The following is a 19,164-nucleotide window of genomic DNA, read 5'->3' as shown; positions in this document are numbered from 1 at the left end:
TACTCAGGAGGCTGAGGCAGGAGAATCGCTTGAACCTGGGAGGCAGAGGTTGCATTGAGCTGCGACCATGCCACTGCACTCCAGCCTGGGCAACAGAGCGAGACTCCATCTCAAAAAAAAAAAAAAAAAAATAGAAAAGGCTTGAAATATTGTGAGAATTACCAAATGTGTCACAGAGGCTCAAAGTGAGCACATGTAATAGTGAAAAGGTTTGAAATATTGCAAGAATTATCAAAATGTGACACAGGGACGTAGAAGGCCATATGTCTTCTATCAGTTAGCTACTGGCGTGTGACAAACCATCCCAGAACTCAGTGGCTTAAAATAATCAGTGATTATTTCCCATGAGCCTACAAATTGGCCAGGCAGTTCTGCTGAAATCATCCAGGCATGGCTGATCCCACTGGGCGCACTCATGTGTCTGCAGCCAGCTGGCAGCTAGGCTGACTCTGGCTGGGATAAGCCAGCTTTGCTTGGTGGGGTCTCTCATCCCCCCAAGAGCTAACCTGGACCCATTCTTATGGTTAGGTTCTAGGAGAGAGTGGAATTCATGTGCAAGGCCTTCTGAGGCCTAGGTTTGAAAATGGCATGATGTTATTTCCTGTGCCTTCTATGGGCCAATGCAAGTCACAAGGCCAGCCCAGATTCAAGGGGTGGGAAAACAGATACTTCTTGATGGGAGGGGTTTCAAGGTCACATTGTAAAGTGTGTGGATACAGGCAGGGGTGGGAATTACGGCCATTTTTTGCCATCAGTCTACCACAGATGTACACAATATGTCTGAAACACTGCAACATACTGATAGCTCACGTGTAATGGACAACGGGTTAAATCCCTGAAGACACTAGTTCAGGATGAATCTTTCTTCAAATTCTCACCCAGGAAGAAGGGGAAGGGGTGGGGAAAACACTGGGAATGATGCCAGGCTGTTGGCAAGTGGCTGGCTTTTGGGGATGTGGTTTTGGGAGTCCTGGGCTAAGGCAGGATCCACATAAAGAACTGGAGGAGTGAGCCCAGGTAGAATCCTTTAGGCAAGATCAAGGTGGGCATGGTGGTGTGCACCTGTGGTCCCAGCTACTCAGGAGGTTGAGGCAGGAGGATGGCTTGAGCCCAGGAGTTCAAGGCTGTGGTGAGCTATGATTGTGCCACTGCACTCCAGCCTAGATGACAGAGTGAGATCCTGTCTCTAAAAAAATATCAACAACAGGCCGGGCGCGGTGGCTCACGCCTGTAATCCCAGCACTTTGGGAGGCTGAGGTGGGCGGATCACGAGGTCAGGAGATTGAGACCATCCTGGCTAACATGGTGAAACCCCATCTCTACTAAAGAAAAAATACACACACACAAAAAAAAATTAGCTGGGCGTAGTGGCGGGTGCCTGTAGTCCCAGCTACTGGGGAGGCTGAGGCAGGAGAATGGCGTGAACCCGGGAGGCGGAGCTTGCAGTGAGCCGAGATCGCGCCACTGCACTCCGGCCTGGGCGACGGAGCCAGACTCTGTCTCAAAAAAAAAAAAAAAAAAAAAAATCAACAACAACAACAACAAACAAAAAACCATGCTCCTTGAAGCTCAGATATTAATTCTGGAAAATTCTCAGCCAATAAATTATCTCTCTTCCCTATTCTCTTTGTCTTGGGGATTTCTATAAGCAAATGTCAAACCTTAATTTCTTTCCTATTTTCCATCTCTTTATCTCTCCATGATGCATTATGGTTAATTTCTTCAAATCAATCTTCCAGTTTATTATTATTATTATTATTTTTGAGACAGAGTCTCTCTCTGTCACCCAGACTGGAGTGCAGTGGTGTGATCTCAGCTCACTGCAACCTCTACCTCCCAGGTTCAAGGGACTCTTGTGCCTCAGCCTCTCAAGTAGCTGGGATTACAGGCGTGCACCACCACATCCAATTAATTTTTGTATTTTTAGTAGAAACGGGTTTTCACCATGTTGGCCAGGGTGGTCTCACACTCCTGCCTCAACTGATCCACCTGCCTTGGCCTCCCAAAGTGCTGGGATTACAGGTGTGAGCCACCACACCCAGCCAGTTCATTATTTTTCTCTTTAGTTTTGTCTAAACCACTTTAATTTATCCAGTATTCATTGTAATGGCCCTATTTTTTTATTTCTAGAAGTTACATTTGATTTATTCTCAGATCTCCCTATTCTTTTTTTTCAATGTCTTGTTCCTTCCACTTATTTTCAAAGTTTAAATTTATGTCTTTAAAAACTGTAACATACTTAGGGGGTGGGGGGGGCTTCTTCAGACCATTCTGCTGGGCACTAACGGTCTAATTCTGATTTTTTCTGTAACCTTTCTTCATGGTGGTTTTATAAGACTGGATCGAAAACTCATCTTTACAGCTGCTCATATATAGGAATCTGTGTGGCCTAGATTGAGAAACTATTTTCTCCAGAGCAGTTTTCTCTTTTAAAAAATCATTTAGGCCGGGCGTGGTGGCTCACGCCTGTAATCGCACCACTTTGGGCGGCCGAGGCGAGCGGGTCACCTGAGGCCAGGAGTTCGGGACCAGCCTGGCCAACATGGTGAAACCCCGTCTCTACTAAAAATACAAAAATTAGCTGGGCGTGGTGGTGGGCACCTGTAATCTCAGTTACTCAAGAAGCTGAGGGAGGAGAATCGCTTGAACCCAGGAGGTGGAGGTTGCAGTAAGCCCAGATTGCGCCACTGCACTCCAGCCTGGGTGACAAGAGTGAAACTTCATCTCAAAATAAATAAATAAATAAATAAATATAAAAAATATGGCCAGGTGCAGTGGCTCACGCATGTAACCCCAGCACTTTTGGAGGCCGAGGTGGCAGGATCACTTGAGCCAGGAGCGTGAGACCAGCCTGGGCAACGTAGGAAGTCCCCACCTCTACAAAAATAATTTGAAAATTAGCCAGGCACACCTATAGTCCCAGCTACTTGGGGGTGCTGAGGTGGGATCACTTCAGCCCAGAGGGTGTCAAGGCTGCAGAGGGTGGTGTTCGTGTCACTGTACTCCATCCTGGGTGACAGAATGAGACTGTCTCAAAACAAATTATTTATTTATTTATTCTTGTTAGAGACAGGGTCTCACTGTATAACCCAGGCTGGAGTACAGTGGCACAATCATAGCTCACTGCAGCCTTGAACTCCTGGGCTCAAGTGATTCACCTCAGCCTCCCAAGTTGCTGGGATTACAGGCACAGGTTACCAGGCATGGCTAATTAAAAACAATTGTTTTCGAGACTGGTTTTCATTGGGAAGGTTCTGTGAGATGATGTCTAGAATCACCTGTCACAGCGAGTATCTGATAAATATTAGTTCCTTCCCCTCTTTGTATATTTGGTGCCTAATAAATGCTTATCAAGTCAAATGAAAACAAGAAGAATATAACGACATGAAAATTTCTCAGGATATAGGAGCAGCTGCCAAGTTCTACACAAGCCCTCAAGGAAAGGCAGTCAGTAACTCCCCAGCAAGCACCCTCTAGACACTCCCCCTGAGCTGGGACTGGAGGAGGGATGGCTACAGAAGTGGCCGTGAAGTGGCCTTTTCCTCTGTGAAGTGTGCACACCAGAGAGCTGCCACCAGGTGGTGCTGTGGTGACCACGTAAGCTCTGGGCATCTCCAGGGCAGGACCCTACCTCAAGAGCTTCCTACAGTGCCATTCCCATTACAGAGGGAGGGAGCGCCCTGGGAGTGGGGTCTGATCACATCCTAGAGCGCTCGCCCCTCCCTGGAGTCCCTGAGATGGAGCCATGAGTGTGGGACTCTGGGCTTGGCCCTGCCTGGAGGGCAGGGCCATTTGGGTAAACCCTCAACTAGAATTAAAGGGACAGACCGGGTGCACTGGATCATGCCTGGAATCACAGCATTATGGGAGGCCAAGCATTATGGGAGGCCAAGGCGGGAGGATTGCTTGAGCCCAGGAGTTTGAGACCAGCCTGGGCAACATAGTGAGACCTCTATTTTATTTTTATTATTACTATTATTTTCGAGATGGAGTCTTGCACTCTTGTCCAGGCTGGAGTACAGTGGCACAATCTCCGCTCACTGCAACTTCCGCTCCCAGGTTCAAGCGATTCTCCTGCCTCAGTCTCCTCAGTAGCTGGGATTACAGGTGCCTGCCACCACTCCCAGCTATTTTTTTTCTTTTTTCTTTTTTCTTTTTTTTTTTTTTTTTTGCATTTTTAGTAGAGATGGGGTTTCACTATGTCGGCCAGGCTGGCCTTGAACTCCTGACCTCGTGATCCGCCTTCCTTGGCCTCCCAAAGTGCTGGGATTATAGGAGTGAGCCACCGCGCCTGGCCAATTTTTTTTGTTTTGTTTTGTTTTTTTTAATTAAAGGGACAGATAAAGGGTCAGTAGAAAGAACCCTGGTGTGGGTGTCAGACAGGTAAGTGGCCCTCCCTTGGCTCCATCACTTATAAGCTGTGTGACCATGAACAAATCTCCTGGGCTCCCTGCACCTGCTCTCTCGAGAAACAGGCACCGTTCTGGTGTCCTCCCTCCAGTGTGGCTGTGCAGATGCAGGAGACACCACTTGCAAAGGGCCCGACCTGAAAATGGTACTTCATCCTTCTCTTGGTGAGTTCAACAGGTATCCACGGAGGCCCGGTCCCTGGGCATCCACGCTGGAGCCGCCAGCCTCAAGGAAGCCGAGTGGGCGAGAAAAGAGGAATCCAGGGCCGGGCACGGTGGCTCAAGCTATGATCCCAGCACATTGGGAGGCCGAGGTGGGTGGATCACCTGAGGCCAGGAGTTCGAGACCAGCCTGGCCAACATGGTGAAACCCCATCTCTACTAAAAATACAAAAAAATTAACTGGGCATGGTGGTGGGCACCTGTAATCCCAGCTACTTGGGAGGCTGAGGCAGGAGAATCGCTTGAACTCAGGAGGCGGAGGTTGCAGTAAGCCAAGATCGCACCACTGCACTCCAGCCTGGGCAACAGAGTGAGACTCCGTCTCAAAATAAATAAATAAATTAATTAATGAAAATAAAAATGGAAAATGAAGCCATGCGCAGTGTCTTATCCCAGCACTTTGGGAGGTCGAGGTGGGAGGATTGCTTGAGGCCAAGAGTTTGAGACTAGCCTGGGCAACACAGTGAGGCCCTTTTTCCACAAAAAATTTAAAAATTAGCCACGTGTGGTGGCATGTGCCTGTATTCCCAGTTATTTGGGAGGCTGCAGTGGGAGGCATTTGAGCCCAGGAGTCTGAGACTGCAGTGAGCTATGATGGTGCTACTGCACTCCAGCCTGGGTGACAGAATGAGACTGTCTCTTAAAAAAAGAGAGAGAGAGAGAGAGAAAATGCAACACCTGTTTGCCAGTGTAATAATGCCCACACCTTCCAAGGTGACTGGGAAGAAGAATGCGATGGACTCTGTTCCAGTCTGGCACATAGTAGGTGCTCAATATATAACAGCTCCCTGGTGTGTTTCTTATTTTGGAGAGGAGCAGGTGTGCTCTATCAAATTTCTGCCGAGGAACGCGGCGGCACCAACTAAAAATCATGCTTCCCATTGCTCCCTGAGGCTGAGATCCAGGTACAACAACAATCCCATGAAGCAACTGCTAAATACACGCAACATAAAACCACTCAAACAAAAATCCAACTTGAGACTCGCCACCTAGTTCCAACTTCCAAGTACCCCGGTGCTCATCAAAGCGGGTGCTAAGGTCAAGGGTGCCTGCATCCCCAGAGGGAAGCAAATGCCTTTGAAAGGGAGTCGGCAGGCTAAGAGTCTTGGAAAGAGCCTGGGGGCTGGTCGGCCTTTAGTTTAGATTAAAGCAGAGATTAAATGAATCCCACTTCTGTAATTCACTCCCCTGAGAGCTGCCAGTTGGCCTAAAGACGTTACTGCTACATTAGTGAGCTCAGAGGCAGTGAGTACTACAGCCCTGGAAAAATCCATTTGGATAAACTAACGGAGAATAAGAAAGGAACACTTACTTATTGGGAGTCTACTATGTGCCAAGCATTGTGCTGTTACATCCACCATATAAAACGGCCAGCTTTGTGGTCGGACAGGCTGGAGTTGAACCCAGGTTCACTATTTGTAAATTGCTGCAGCTCTTTGCTGTGCCAAGTCCCATGCTAGGTGCCGATGACAGAGGGGAGAATGAAATGGACACAGTCCCTGCCATCAATCTCCTTATAGGAAAAATGGGAAAATCAATAACTATATCTTAGAGTTGTTTGTATATTAGATGAGGGAAAACAGGCAAAGCCTTTAGCATATCACTTGGCATATAGTAGGTGTTCAATAAATGGTAGTTATTAAATCCTAGAATAACCCCCAGAGAGATCAATATCCCAATTTTACTAATTAGTCTGAAGCCCAGAGAGGTGAAGTGACTTGCCCAAGGGCACCCAGATAGTAACTAGTAGAGTCTGGGTTTGAACTAATGTTTCTAGACTCTAAGTCCAGTGCTCCTTCTTTTGTTTTTCTTTTTGAGATGGAGTCTTGCTCTGTCACCCAGGCTGGAGTGCAGTGGCACGATCTCTGCTCACTGTAACCTCGGCCTCCCAGGTTCAAGCAATTTTCCTGCCTCAGCCTCCTGAGTAGCTGGGACTACAGGCGCACACCACAACGCCCAGCTAATTTTTGTATTTTTAGTAGAGACGGGTTTCACCATGTTGGCCAGGATGGTCTCAATCTCCTGACCTCGTGATCCACCTGCCTCGGCCTCCCAAAGTGCTGGGATTACAGGCATGAGTGCTCCTTCTTTCATATCATTCTCAGCTGGTTACAATGATCCTTGCATCTTGAAGACACTAGGAAAAGTGATCAAATAGAGCCCACTTACAGGTGGCAAAGGGATGGGGGAGCCAGGATTGACTAATGGACCCAAGTGCCCAGAGTGAAGCAGGTCCTGCAGGCTCTACGGTGCTGAATGAAGACACCTGCAGGCAGGCTGGCTCAGCTCAGGGTGTCTTGTCAACTAACTGCACGGACAGGCCCACGGGGAGCAGGCAATATGCAATATGTTGAATTAATTCCCTTCAAAGCCTTTTGAATGCAGAGGAGAATAAATGCATAAATAACCTGAAGCAGCAATTGATTTCCTATGGCCATTTCTTGGCTCAGCCAGCTACTACGAGTCAGTTGGAATTGAATTTGCTTTCCAACTACTTAATTTTTCAAAGACTTTTAAAAGCAAAAATATAGAAAAGATGAATGCCCCACTGTGATCAGGGCCCAGGGTCCCATAGTGAGTGCTCAGATGCTGGCCGTTCCTGGCAGCAGGTACCACCTCCCTGCCCTTGGCACACGCTGGGGTCAGAAATACCCTTGGGAAGGGGGTCAGTCACTCCCAAAGCAAATTCATGCCCTAGGCTGGGACTTGGACTGTTGCTAGAGGGGGACTGTTCATTGGTAGGAATTCTAACTATGCTGGTTTCCTGCCCAAAGGCACAATCATTTGGCAGGTGCATGTTTTGTCTTGGTTTTGAGTGGGCAGAGTCGTTGCCCAGGCTGTGTGTGTGTGCCAGCCGATCAAGCCTGATGGACAGTCTGGAATGGAGCGGGCTGAGCACAGCGCAGTCACTGGGAAGTTTGGGCAATAGATCAACCAGCTGGCCCAGGCCTTGGGGGCCGAGGAGTCCACTATGCCAAGGCAGTTCGAGCCTTGCCGCACCCAGAGGCCTCAAGCTTGGTCCCCTGCAAGCAGCCCTCACAGCAAACTTCATGGCTGCCTTTGTGTCCCTCATGAGTGTCTACATGCCAAGGCCTGAGCCAGGAGCTGGTGACACAGAGGGGACAAAACAGACAGTGCCTGGTGATCGTGAGTGTGTGTTTTCCCTTTAAGCATCAGCCACATTCTAGCAGGAGAGAGAGACCTGCGGGCAGATGCATCGTAACCCAACGTGGTGAGCTGGGAAAGAAAGATGGGCAAAGCACCGAGAGGAAGCAGGGAGGCAGCTGGACACAGTGCCGTGACCCAGGTGTGGGTGATGGCCCTGGGTGTGACGCCCGGCTCGGCCACCTTCCAGCTCTGAGCTTAAACCTGGGAGGTTGCAGTGAGCTGAGGTCGCGCCACTGCACTCTAGCTTAGCGGACAGAGCGAGACTCTGTCTTAAAAAAAAAAAAAAAAAAAAAGAACACAGGTCAGCCACTGTAGTTCCACATTCCAGCTTCATCATGCTAGTCCTGTAACCATGCACTAGTTATTTCACCTCTGTAAGCCTTAGTTTCCTCATCTGTAAAATGGGGATAATTAAAACCTCAGAGGATTATTGCGAGGATTAAATAAGGCATGTGAAGTGTTTAACTGTTCCTGGCACAGAGTAAGTGCTCAGCAAGGCTCCCAGCCTCCTCTGCTTCTCCGACGCCTCCACGCAGGCGGTCTGGGTTTGCAGAAACCAATAATTTTGAGCTGGCCAGAGGAGGAGGAGGATGAAGATAAGGAATCAGTTGATCTTACAAGCAGGTAGTAGGGATCTCAGTAAATGCCAGTTGAATTTGGGCCTGTTTGTGTCTGAAGAGAAGATTCCTCAGCTACATGATGCATTTAAAATACTCATCCAGAAGGCCAGGGATTCCCACGGGAGATCAGCCCTTCCCCCTCCTGCGGGGCACATCTGAACATGTGGCGGGACTGCTCTGAGAATCTGAATAACAGTTGGGAAAATCTCCTCAGATGCCTTACAGATCTCTAGGATGACGCATGGTAGAGCTGGGTTCAGCCCCAGATGGGTTTCTGCAAACCCAAACTGCCTGCCTGGAGGCGTGGGAGGAGCAGAGGAGGCTGGGAGGCTTGCTGAGCATCTGCCTCTATGTCCTGGTGGGCCGGCTTCTGAGACTCCTTCTGTTTCCTAAGCCAAGTGCTCTCGGGTTTGGAGTGGTAGAGATGGTCTCCATGTTAGGACAGGACGTGCAGACAAAGGGATGTCAGCGCCACCCAGGGGGCTGCCCTTGAACCTGGCATGAAAGAGCAGTAAGAGCTCCCTTTACCAAGCACCTACTATGTGCCAGGTGCTCCACGGGATGACTGATACACACCACTGCTGATCCCCACACCACTCTGCAAGACCCCAACTCATGTCTTTGGGAGGGTAATTTCTTCAACATAAGCTCTGTGAGGTTGGTGCTATATCTATTAGCTGTCAACTCCCTAAAGCCTAGTCTAGTGCTTAGCACACAGCAGGTGCTTAACAAATATGAGCTAGTGGAGTGAATTTGATTTTGAATGATTCTCTCTTTAAAAGGTCTCATATGGTATATTGCTTTGATTGAAAACATCCAACCAGGACGGGCTGAAATATAGTAAGATAAAAATAGGAGTTCTGCTAAAAATAGAACTACCATTCAACCCACTAATCCCATTAAACGGTATATAGCCAAAGGAAGATAAATCGTTATAAAGATACATACATCTGTATGTTCACTGCAGCACTATTCACAATAGCAAAGATATGGAATCAGCCTAAATGCCCATCAATGGTAGACTGGATAAAGAAAATGTGGTGCAAATATACCATGGAATACGACGCAGTCATAAAAATGAATGAGATCATGCCCTCTGCAGAAACATGGAAGGAACCGGAAGCCATTATCCTTAGCAAACTAATGCAGGTACAGAAAACCAAATACCGCACGTTCTCATTTATAAGTGGGAGCTAAATGATGAGAACTCATAAACACAAAGAGGGGAACAACAGACACTGGTGCTTACTTGAAGGTGGAGGATGAGAGGAGGGAAAGGATCAGAAATAGTAACTATTGTACTAGGCTTAGTAGCTGGGTGATGAAATAATCTGCACAACAAACCCCAATGACACGAGTTTACCTACATAAGAAGCCTGCACATGTACCCCGGAACCTAAAATAAAAGGTTTTAAGTAGGAGCTCTGGAGTTGGAAAAAGATGTCAAAATCCTCATTCTAGGGCGAGCTACTCCACCTTTCTCTAAATCCACTCTCCTCATCTGAAACTGCAGGCAGAACTACTGGCCCCATGGGGTGTTTGTGAGGATGGAAGAGAATGTACATAAAACTGTGCAAAAACTGGGTGGAGAGCTAGGCCTTCATAGATGGTGGCTATTGCTACGCTACTATTGCTATAACTAATATTATTATGTCATTCCCATTTACGGGCAGCTCTGAGTTTCAAGGCATTTTCACCAGGTCATCTCCTCTGACTTTCTGGGCACTGGGCAAGGTCTGAGGCCAATTGCTGTCAAGGAGCCCAGAGCTTTGGCGCAGATCTGCCTGGGCCCTGCTCCCTGCCTGGCTGGATCCAGGGCTCTGTACTGGCCTTGGCTCTGTTGCTTTGCTGGGAAACATGCTGGGTGCCATTCCTACCTCTGTCTGCGTGAAGGCCCCTGGGCAAAGCTCCTGGGCTCCCAGGCACCATCCAACACTGGGGTTCTCACCCCAGCACCCTCAGAGCCTGCCCCACTCTGCCTTTCCATCAAGATATACTTCTAGCCTCCAGCAGTAATGCGAGGGGAAGTAGGGGAAGAGAGGAATGTCCTTGTTTTGCAGATAAGGAGACAGCGTCAGTGAGAATGGTGCCTTGGCTGAGATCTTAGCTGAGGATTAATTACAGAGGCCAGAATCCAGCTATGGCCTTCTGTCTGCTAATTGACCGTGAAGTTCTAATATGTGTTCAGGAGATAGAAGCTGCCATTTAGTGGTATCCTTAGGGAACCATGAGGGCCCCATAGTGGATATAGAATAAGCTGTGGGGATAGTTACTAGGTACAAGAAGTAGTTACAAAGCATGAATAAGACCTAGTATTTGATAGCACAACAGGTGACTACAGTCAATACTAATTTTGTTTTTTTGAGACAGAATCTTGCTGTGTCACCCAGGCTGGAGTACAGTGGCCCAATCTCGGCTCACTGCAACCTCTGCCTCCTAGGTTCAAGCGATTCTCACGCCTCCGCCTCCTAAGTAGCGGGGAATACAGGAGTGCCACCACGCCTGGCTAATTTTTGTATTTTTAGTAGAGACAGGGTTTTGCCATGTTGCTCAGGCTGGTCTCAAACTCCTGGCCTCAAGTGATCTGCCCACCTTGGCCTCCCAAAGTGCTGGGATTATAGGTGTGAGCCACAGTGCCCAGCCAATAATTTCACTGTACATTTAGAAATAACTAAAAAAGCCCTGGCATGGTGGTTCACACCTGTAATCCCAGCACTTTGGGAGGCTGAGGGGGGAAGATCACCTGAGGTCAGGAGTTTGAGACCAGCCTGGCCAACATGGTGAAATCCTCTCTACTAAAAATACAAAAATTAGCTGGGTGTGGTGGTGTGCATCTGTAATCCCAGCTATTTGGGAGGCTGAGGTATGAGAATCGCTTGAACTGGGAGGTGGAGGTTGCAGTGAGCCGAGATTGCACCACTGCACTCCAGCTAGGGTGACAGGGTGAGACTCTGTCTCAAATAAATAAATAAATAAATAAATAAGAGCATAATTTTATTGCTCATAACACAAAGGATAAAAGCTTGAGGGGATGGATACCCCATTTCCCATGATGTGATTATTATGCATTGCATGCCTGTATCAAAGTATCCCACAAATCCCATAAATATATTTGCCTACTATGTACCCATACACATACACACAAAAACCACAAGCAAAAAATAGTGCCTACTTCACGGGCTCTTGTGAGAATTAAACAAAATAATGTCAGTAAAAATGTTTAGCATGGAGAGAAAAAAAGGAATAAGCTATATGCTGTTTACCAAATGGTTCTAGCTCTCTGTCTCTGACCATATGGTAGGAAGACATTTACTGGCCCCTCCTTCATGTGAGGAATGTCTCCATGCCTTGCTTTGGCCAATGAAATGTTTGTAAAAGTCACGTGTTACTTATGGGTGAAGGTGCTTTAAGGGCCAGTGCATAAGTCACCACATTCTGTCTCCTACTGAGGAACCATACGTTGATATGGAGCTCCTTCGACCTGGGCATCTACAACAACCAGAGTTCCCCTGGGTACCCAGACACCATGAATGAGAAATGAACCTTTGCTGTACCACACCTCTGCAATATTGGGGATGTTTGTCACTGCAGCATAACCTAGGCTGTCCTGACTGATACACTGTGAATGCTGATAACATTCAACTTCAAGTTCCATTTACTTACAGAGCATGTACTCTCTGTTGGCATTATTCCAGGTACAGGAGGCACAGAGGTGAGTCAGACACAATCCCTGCCCTCAAGGGGCTTGCAGTCTCAACACTTATTTGAAAGGAAGTTGACCACACTGAGCTTGAGGGAAGAGCAGGCCAGGCTGTAAGGGGCACTTTGGGAAGGGTGGCGATCCCTAGAGGAGCCACCCCTGGTGTTTGCAGAATCACCCCAAAAGGGAGAGGAAGCTGTGAAGACAGTTAATTCTACAGGAAGCTTTTTCTGGGGAGGGGGAAGGAAGGACAAGTTTTGTTAGGGGCAGTGGAGAGGTGAGGCTGGTGGAAGGATTATGTGCTCTGGGTGACTAGGATTTACTGCTCCATTTTGTTACTAGCTCTCAGGAGACTCCAGAAAACAATTAGTGGATTCAAATGCATTAGGGTAATTCCTCTTTTACATCTCTTAACTCAGATAATGACAGCTATCCTGCAATTAGGAGAGGGTCTTCTCAGTGCGCAGATTAATTGGGTGTTAAACAGCAGGGCTGCCTGAAACCAGGCAGTGCAGCTGGGAGGAATGAGATGTGAAACAGCAGCCCTGGGCAAAGTGTGAAGAATTCATTGACAATCTCAACCCTCTGGAGATGTGAAGATGCCCCATTGGTAATACAAGGGCAAGGACTTGGGAGGGGAATGGTTGAGGAAGAAGGTAGGAGGCGCTGTGGCCATGGGAAGGAGTGGAAACTGGAGGCCCTGACCCTGTGGGAGGCCAATTATTCCTCAACTAGGTCCAGGGTCCATGCCATCCATCGGGGAGGGATTGCTATAATATGATGTGCCTACTCCCATTTATTAACAGTTTCTAGGAAATTATCAATGCTCAGTGAGTACTTCTGGGTTCTTTTATAGGCCAGCATTTATACGCATTATTGCCTATGACGTAATCCTCCTAACAACCTGTTGTAGATACTATTATTGGCTATGTCTCACATAAGTGGAGTTCAGAGAGGTTACATGACTGGGTGCATGGTGGGTTTGGAATTCAAACCAGAGGCCCTGACTCCAGAGCTTACATACTTGTAGCAACTAAGCTGGCAGCTTCTCAGCGGAGAAGAGCCCTGTGGCCCGTCGTCTGGGATGGCAGAGGCCTGTATCTTGCCGCGTCTCGCCTGGCGCTGGGCCAGGCCCCGAGTGTGCGTCTATTTTTGTGATCACAAGTATGTCCCCATGTCCCTGTTTTGATTTGTTCTGCTTTGTGCTTTGTGGGGTGAGTTAAAGCAGAGTCTGGCGAGAAGGGCTCTGCTCTGGCCCCCACCAGCTTCCTTGGCCTCAGGTCCCCAAAGCAGGGAAGTCACACTCGAGTGCTTGGCTCTCGGGATCAGGACGTTTTTGTTGCCCTCTGCAGTGGGTGATCTTTTGTTTTCAACTCCCCATTTCTATGAACCATCAGGAGTCCCCTTACACTCTGGAAAGAAAAAGGAAAACTGGGGATATAAATGGCTTTGAGATCTTGCATCAGAGAGATCTCCCTTCCACCTGGAGTTGCTGTGAAGGCTGGCACGGGCAGTGGGGGTTTTAAACCGAGCGGGGCCTGTGCACCCACCTGCACAGGAGGAGCTGCCTTCTGTCCCACAGAGAGAGCCGGCTACATGTCTGTGAATGCGCGCACACCTGCTGCTCACATTTGGAATAAGCTATGGCTAACTAAGGGACAGACCCCTCTCAGTGTGGCTTTTGCTCTGTCACCCAGGCTGGAGTGCGGTGGCACGATCACGGCTCTCTGCATCTTCAACCCCTTGGGCTCAAGTGATCCTCCTGCCTCAGCCTCCCAAGTAGGTGGGGCTACATGCACGTGCCACCATGCCTGGCTAATTTTAAAATTTTTTGTAGAGGCAAATTATGTTGCCCAGGCTGGTCTTGAATTCCTGGGCTCAAGCAATCCTCCCACCTCAGCCTCCCAAAGTGTTGGGATTACAGGCATGAGCCACTGAACCTGGCTTCAGCGTGTTCTTGACCAAAGTCAAGGCAGAGGATGACCAGCATCCTTTCTCACCTCCTGTCTAGATGATGAATGAGGCAGGGATGGGATGTTATGAAATAAGGAGGGAAACTATCAGGCTGATTAATAACAAAGATGGTGGGGGCCGGGCATGGTGGCTCATGCCTGTAACCCCAGTGCTGTGGGAAGCTGAGGCAGGAGGATTGCTTGAGACCAGGAGTTCGAGACCAGCCTGGGCAACACAGGGAGATCCTGTCTTTAAAAAAAATAAAGACTGTGTTTAGAGTTTTCTGGGCCCAAGTTCTTTTTTCTGAAGGTGACTATAGGGGGAAAGTGCCAGCTGCACTTTTGTCCACCGGGTTCATCTTGGAGTCAGATTCCTATCAGATTCTTGTCATTTGGAAGGCTTCGGATCCTAGTTTCTTCTTCTTTTAAAATGTAGAGGTTTTCTTTTTTTCTTTCTTTCTTCTCTTTTTTTCTTTTTTGCTGACTACCTACTCATCTGTCAACATAGAAGTTTTCAAGGCCTGGCACAGTGGTTCACGCCTGTAACGCCAGCACTTTAGGAGGCCGAGGTGGGTGGATCACTTGAGGTCAGGAGTTTGGGACCAGCCTGGCCAACACGGTGAAACCCCGACTCTACTAAAAATACAAAAAATTAGCTGGGTGTCATGGCGGGCACCTGTAATCCCAGCTACTTGGGAGGCTGAGGCAGGAGAATTGCTTGAACCTGGGAGGCAGAGGTTGCAGTGAGCTGAGATGGCACCACTGCACTCCAGTCTGGGTGACAGAGCGAAACTCCGTCTCAAAAAAAAAATCTTTTTTTCTAAATAAAATATTGAAGACCTGTGGTGCCCATGTTAGAAGGACTCCCTTCTACCCTCAAATGTTTGTCTACATCTGTGCCAAGCACTGGGGACACACATGGCTGAGCAGGGCATGCACTGCCCCTGACACACAGAATCGATTCCTTTTCTTGGCTCATGGGTTATGTGTCCATCAAGCACCTAGTATGTGCCAGGCACTGTGATAGGCTAGGGATACAGTGACAAGAAGGAGAAACAGGGCCCCTGCTCACCTTCACCCTGTGTGTGGGCCGGGCTGCACACCAGAATTGCCCAGGGGAGCTATTTCCAAAATAGGGGTGCCTGATCCCTTCCATATAGGGGCCTCATATATATATTTGGGGAAAAGAATTGCCCAAGTGGTGCTGATGTGTACCTCTAGGTGACAATTACCGGTGGACTGGAAAGACAGATGAGCAAGCAGGGAGGTATAACAGGGAGACGGGCCAGCGCTGGGAAGGATGTTCAGGGAAGAATGGAGTGTGGCTTGGAGAGACAGTCTAGCGTAAGATAAAGACCACACAATCTCCAGCCAGACTACCTGCTCTGCCACCTCCTAGCCATGTGATTCGGGCAAATCCCTACACTCTGCATTTCTCTTTCCTCCTCTGTAAAATGGATGTGATAATAGTACCCACCTCACAGAGCTGTTGGAAGGACTCCATGAAATAATACATGTGATGAGCTTAGAATTGTGTCTGGTGCATGAAAACGCAGTGTATTCCATAAGCGTGTGCTGCTGCAGTTACTACTACTTTTATTATCATTATTATTGGAGGGAAAGCTTCCAGACACAGTGAGACCTGAGAAACGAGCAGGAATTATCTAGAAAAGGAGACAGAGAGGACGGACCAAGAGGGAACAATGGAAATAGAGCTTGGTCTGCTGGAGGCCGACGTGTGAGGTAGAGAGAGGCGGGGGAAGGTGCTGAAACCAGATCATGAGTGGGGCCCTGTGAGTCATGCTGGGACGTCCGCACTGATCTAGAGAATGGCGGGGGCATTAGAGGCCCTTGGGGTTTGCCGAGTTGCTGCCGTGTGAGCGTGTGCAGATGCGTGTATGAATGTGTGCAGGTGTGTGTGTGTGTGCGTGTGCGTGTGTGTGCATGTGTGTGAACTGTAGGGTGCCCAGCACCAGTGCCCCCAGGTCCTCCTTGGCAGGATCCACTCAGTTACTCATTCACTCCACAGTTTAAAGACCTCAATCTTTCCCCAGCATTGAATCAGTTGTTTCCAACTCCTTAGCCTAGCACAGTGCCAGGCTCCCACCCTGACCTGCTAGCATTTCCCACCACCCCACCTGGGGGGCCTCTTACGTGGGCTGCAGAGACACCAGATGCCACCGTTTCTAGACACCGCTGAGAGCCGCGCCTTTGCCCATGCTGGCCCACCCTCTGGGATGCCCTGCCCTAGTCCAGCTGCCGTCTGCCAAATACAGCATAGTGGTTAGGAGTGACGGCTCCAGGGCCAGACTCCCTGGGCCTGAATCCTGGCTCTGGCACTTAGGATTCTTGTGGCTTCACCTCTCAGCCTCAGTTTTCTCATCTGAAGCAGGGAGACTGGTGGAACCTCCCTCCTGTGGCCGCAGTGAGGAAGGAATGTGATCATACTTGCAAGTGCTTGGAACACAGCCTGGCACCCAGTGGATCTGCACTAGCTCATGGGCACAGCAGCACGTGCCCGATTCCCTCGCCCAAAGTCCAGCTCCTTCATCTTCCTGACCACTCACAGTGCACTGGGCACCGTGCTGGGCACTGGGGAGGCAGCGGGGCTCAAGGCAGACCCTGCCTACCTGGAGTTCACGTCTAATGTGGGGCTAGAGAGCGGACACAAAATGACAAGTTCTGACATCTACACAACACTCACCACGGTTCCTTGTGCACAGTAGGTCCTCAGGTTGGAATTCAGAGGACATTTACTGAGTGTACCCAAATTGGGGCCAGGAATTTTCACATTCGTTATGTCATCGCCCCATGATCCTTTGAGATAAGTGTACAAAGCTCATATCCTTTGAGGAAGCTGAGGCCCAGAGAGGTTAAATGACTAGCCCAAGGTCCAACAGCCAGTGAGTGGCAAAGCTAGGAGCCAAATCCAGGTCTGCCTAATATCAAAACCCAAAATCTCACCCACGGGCCACGAGGATCCAGGGGTGGGAGCAGCGAGCAGGAAAGATGCTGGAAGGAAGTTGCTTGGGGAACCATCCCCCAAAAGGCTGTAGTGCAGGAACTTCCCAGTGTCACACTAACCAGCCCTGTCACCAAGAGGCCACCTGCCTCCCTCTTCCCTCTTTCCAGTTTCCAGCCTCACATTCTGGGGACAGCTGATAGTCAGCTTCACTTCCAGTTACCACAGCCAAATGGTTCATGGTAATTAATTCAATTTGTTTGGCAGGGGAATTAAAGGCTTGGCTGTACTAACGATCTTAACACAGCATTTACGCTAACTGGAGGCAGAGACATGCCCTCTGAATGAAGAATCGGTTCTATTAATAAGACTACATCTCTCTAGGTAATGAGCCTGGCAGATAGATGGTTTACTGCCAGAGAGGGAAAGATGACAAAGAAAGAAGTGAAATGATGACAGCAGAGAGGATGGCAACTTTTCAAAGGCTTCCCTGGGAGAAGTAGATTTGGAGAGCAGGGAGGAGTCTGCATTGGCCGACAACCAGCACCAATGGCCAGATACATGAATGAGGTCAACTTGGACCTCCTGGGTGTTCCAGCTCTGACTACAACTATATGACTAAGCCCAGGCAGGAAAGGCAAATGGTCTTGTCAACTCATAGAATCGTGTGAAATGATCAGTTATTGCTGCTTTTGGCCACCGTGTTTGGAGAGGCTGTTTTGCAGCAACAAATAACAATCATGGTGGAAGGCAAAGGAGAAGCAAAGGCACATCGTACATGATGGCAGGCAAGAGAACGCGTACAGGGGAACTGCCCTTTATAAAACCATCAGATCTCGTGAGACTTATTCACTATCGTGGAAATAGCATGGGGAAAACCCACCCCCATGATTCAATTACCTCCCACTGGGTCCTTCCCACGACCTGTGGGGATTATGGGAGCCACAATTCAAGATGAGATTTGGGTGAGGGCACAACCAAATCATATTAAGCTCCAAGCCTTCTCTCCCATCCACCCTCCACTCCCAGGTTCAACAATTTCTCTCTGAGTTCCTTCTCTTGCCTTCAGAGTCCTGCCACTGCTACCTTCCACTGAGAGGAGGTGAGCCCATTTCCCAGGAGCAGTGAACCACTCCAAGTGCCCCAGGCTCGGCAACTCACTCTCCCAACCAGCCCCTCCTACAGGCAGTCCCTGCTGACAGATCTATCCAAAACCAGCACTCTTCCCTGGAGACCTCACCTACCCAAGTCCAGGAGCAGCGGCCCTCAAGCTTTTCACTGCCTTGCACAGAAAGGATGACACTGGAGGCATGACACACTCCCAAAGGTGTCTGTGTGTGGTTGAATGGTGAACCCCCAGAAGATATGTCCACCCAGAACCTGTGAATGCGACCTTATCTGGTAAAAGGGTCTTTGCGGATATAATTAAGTAAATGATCTTGAGATGGGATCACCCTGGATGAGTGGGCCCTAAATCCAGACTCTGTCTGTCCTTATGAGAGAAGAGAAGACAACAGGCAGAGACTGGAATGACGTATCTACAAGCCAAGGAATGCTAAGGACTGCTGGCAGCCACGAGAAGTTGGAAGAGACAGGAAAAATCCTCCCCTAGAGCCTTCAGAGGGAACGTGCGCCTGCCGACACCTTGATTTTGAACTTCTTGTCCCCTTCATTCCCACTTGAGAAAGTGCATTAGAACACAAAAGCCAGTGCCATTATTACAGGACGGTCCATCTTGCACCTACTCTAATGTATGCACAAAAAATCATTTCCCAAAGTTTGATGATGATTTTTCTTGATTTTTAAACCGTTTTTAACTTTTGACTATTATTTCTAAGAACTGGGAACACATTTTGCAAGGCTCATGGTCCCTGGCCCAGAACCTCTGTCCCTGGGAACAAGCTTGTGAAGCGTTTCCGTCTGTGACAATAATCCATGCTCACCTTTCTCCCGAGCCATCTCCTGCAGACAGAAGTAGATGACTCTGGCTCCCAGGCTGAAGCCAATCAAGGTGACAGGTCGCTGGCCCTGAAGGGAAAAAGGACACAGGTGTCTGGAGGGAATACAGCCAGTTCTAGCAAAACATCAGGCCTGAGGAGGGCAGCCTTTTCACATTCCTTACCACCGGATT

At 48.8% G+C, this 19,164-nt stretch overlaps 1 protein-coding gene across 17 annotated transcripts in view; it reads right to left on the bottom strand.

The window, feature by feature from the left end:
• TMCO4 (transmembrane and coiled-coil domains 4) overlaps positions 1–19,164 on the bottom strand; it is a 114,438-nt gene that overhangs the window by 29,698 nt on the left and 65,576 nt on the right. For all 17 annotated transcript variants that reach the window (XM_063631732.1, XM_055261721.2, XM_063631740.1 and 14 more), the window contains one exon: positions 18,977–19,061. In XM_063631732.1, coding sequence (XP_063487802.1) covers positions 18,977–19,061 — 85 coding nt within the window. The remainder of the gene's footprint in view (positions 1–18,976; positions 19,062–19,164) is intronic.

This window comes from Symphalangus syndactylus, chromosome 22, assembly GCF_028878055.3.
Source record: "Symphalangus syndactylus isolate Jambi chromosome 22, NHGRI_mSymSyn1-v2.1_pri, whole genome shotgun sequence".
NCBI lineage: Eukaryota > Metazoa > Chordata > Mammalia > Primates > Hylobatidae > Symphalangus > Symphalangus syndactylus.
This window is presented reverse-complemented; position numbering and strand designations above follow the sequence as displayed.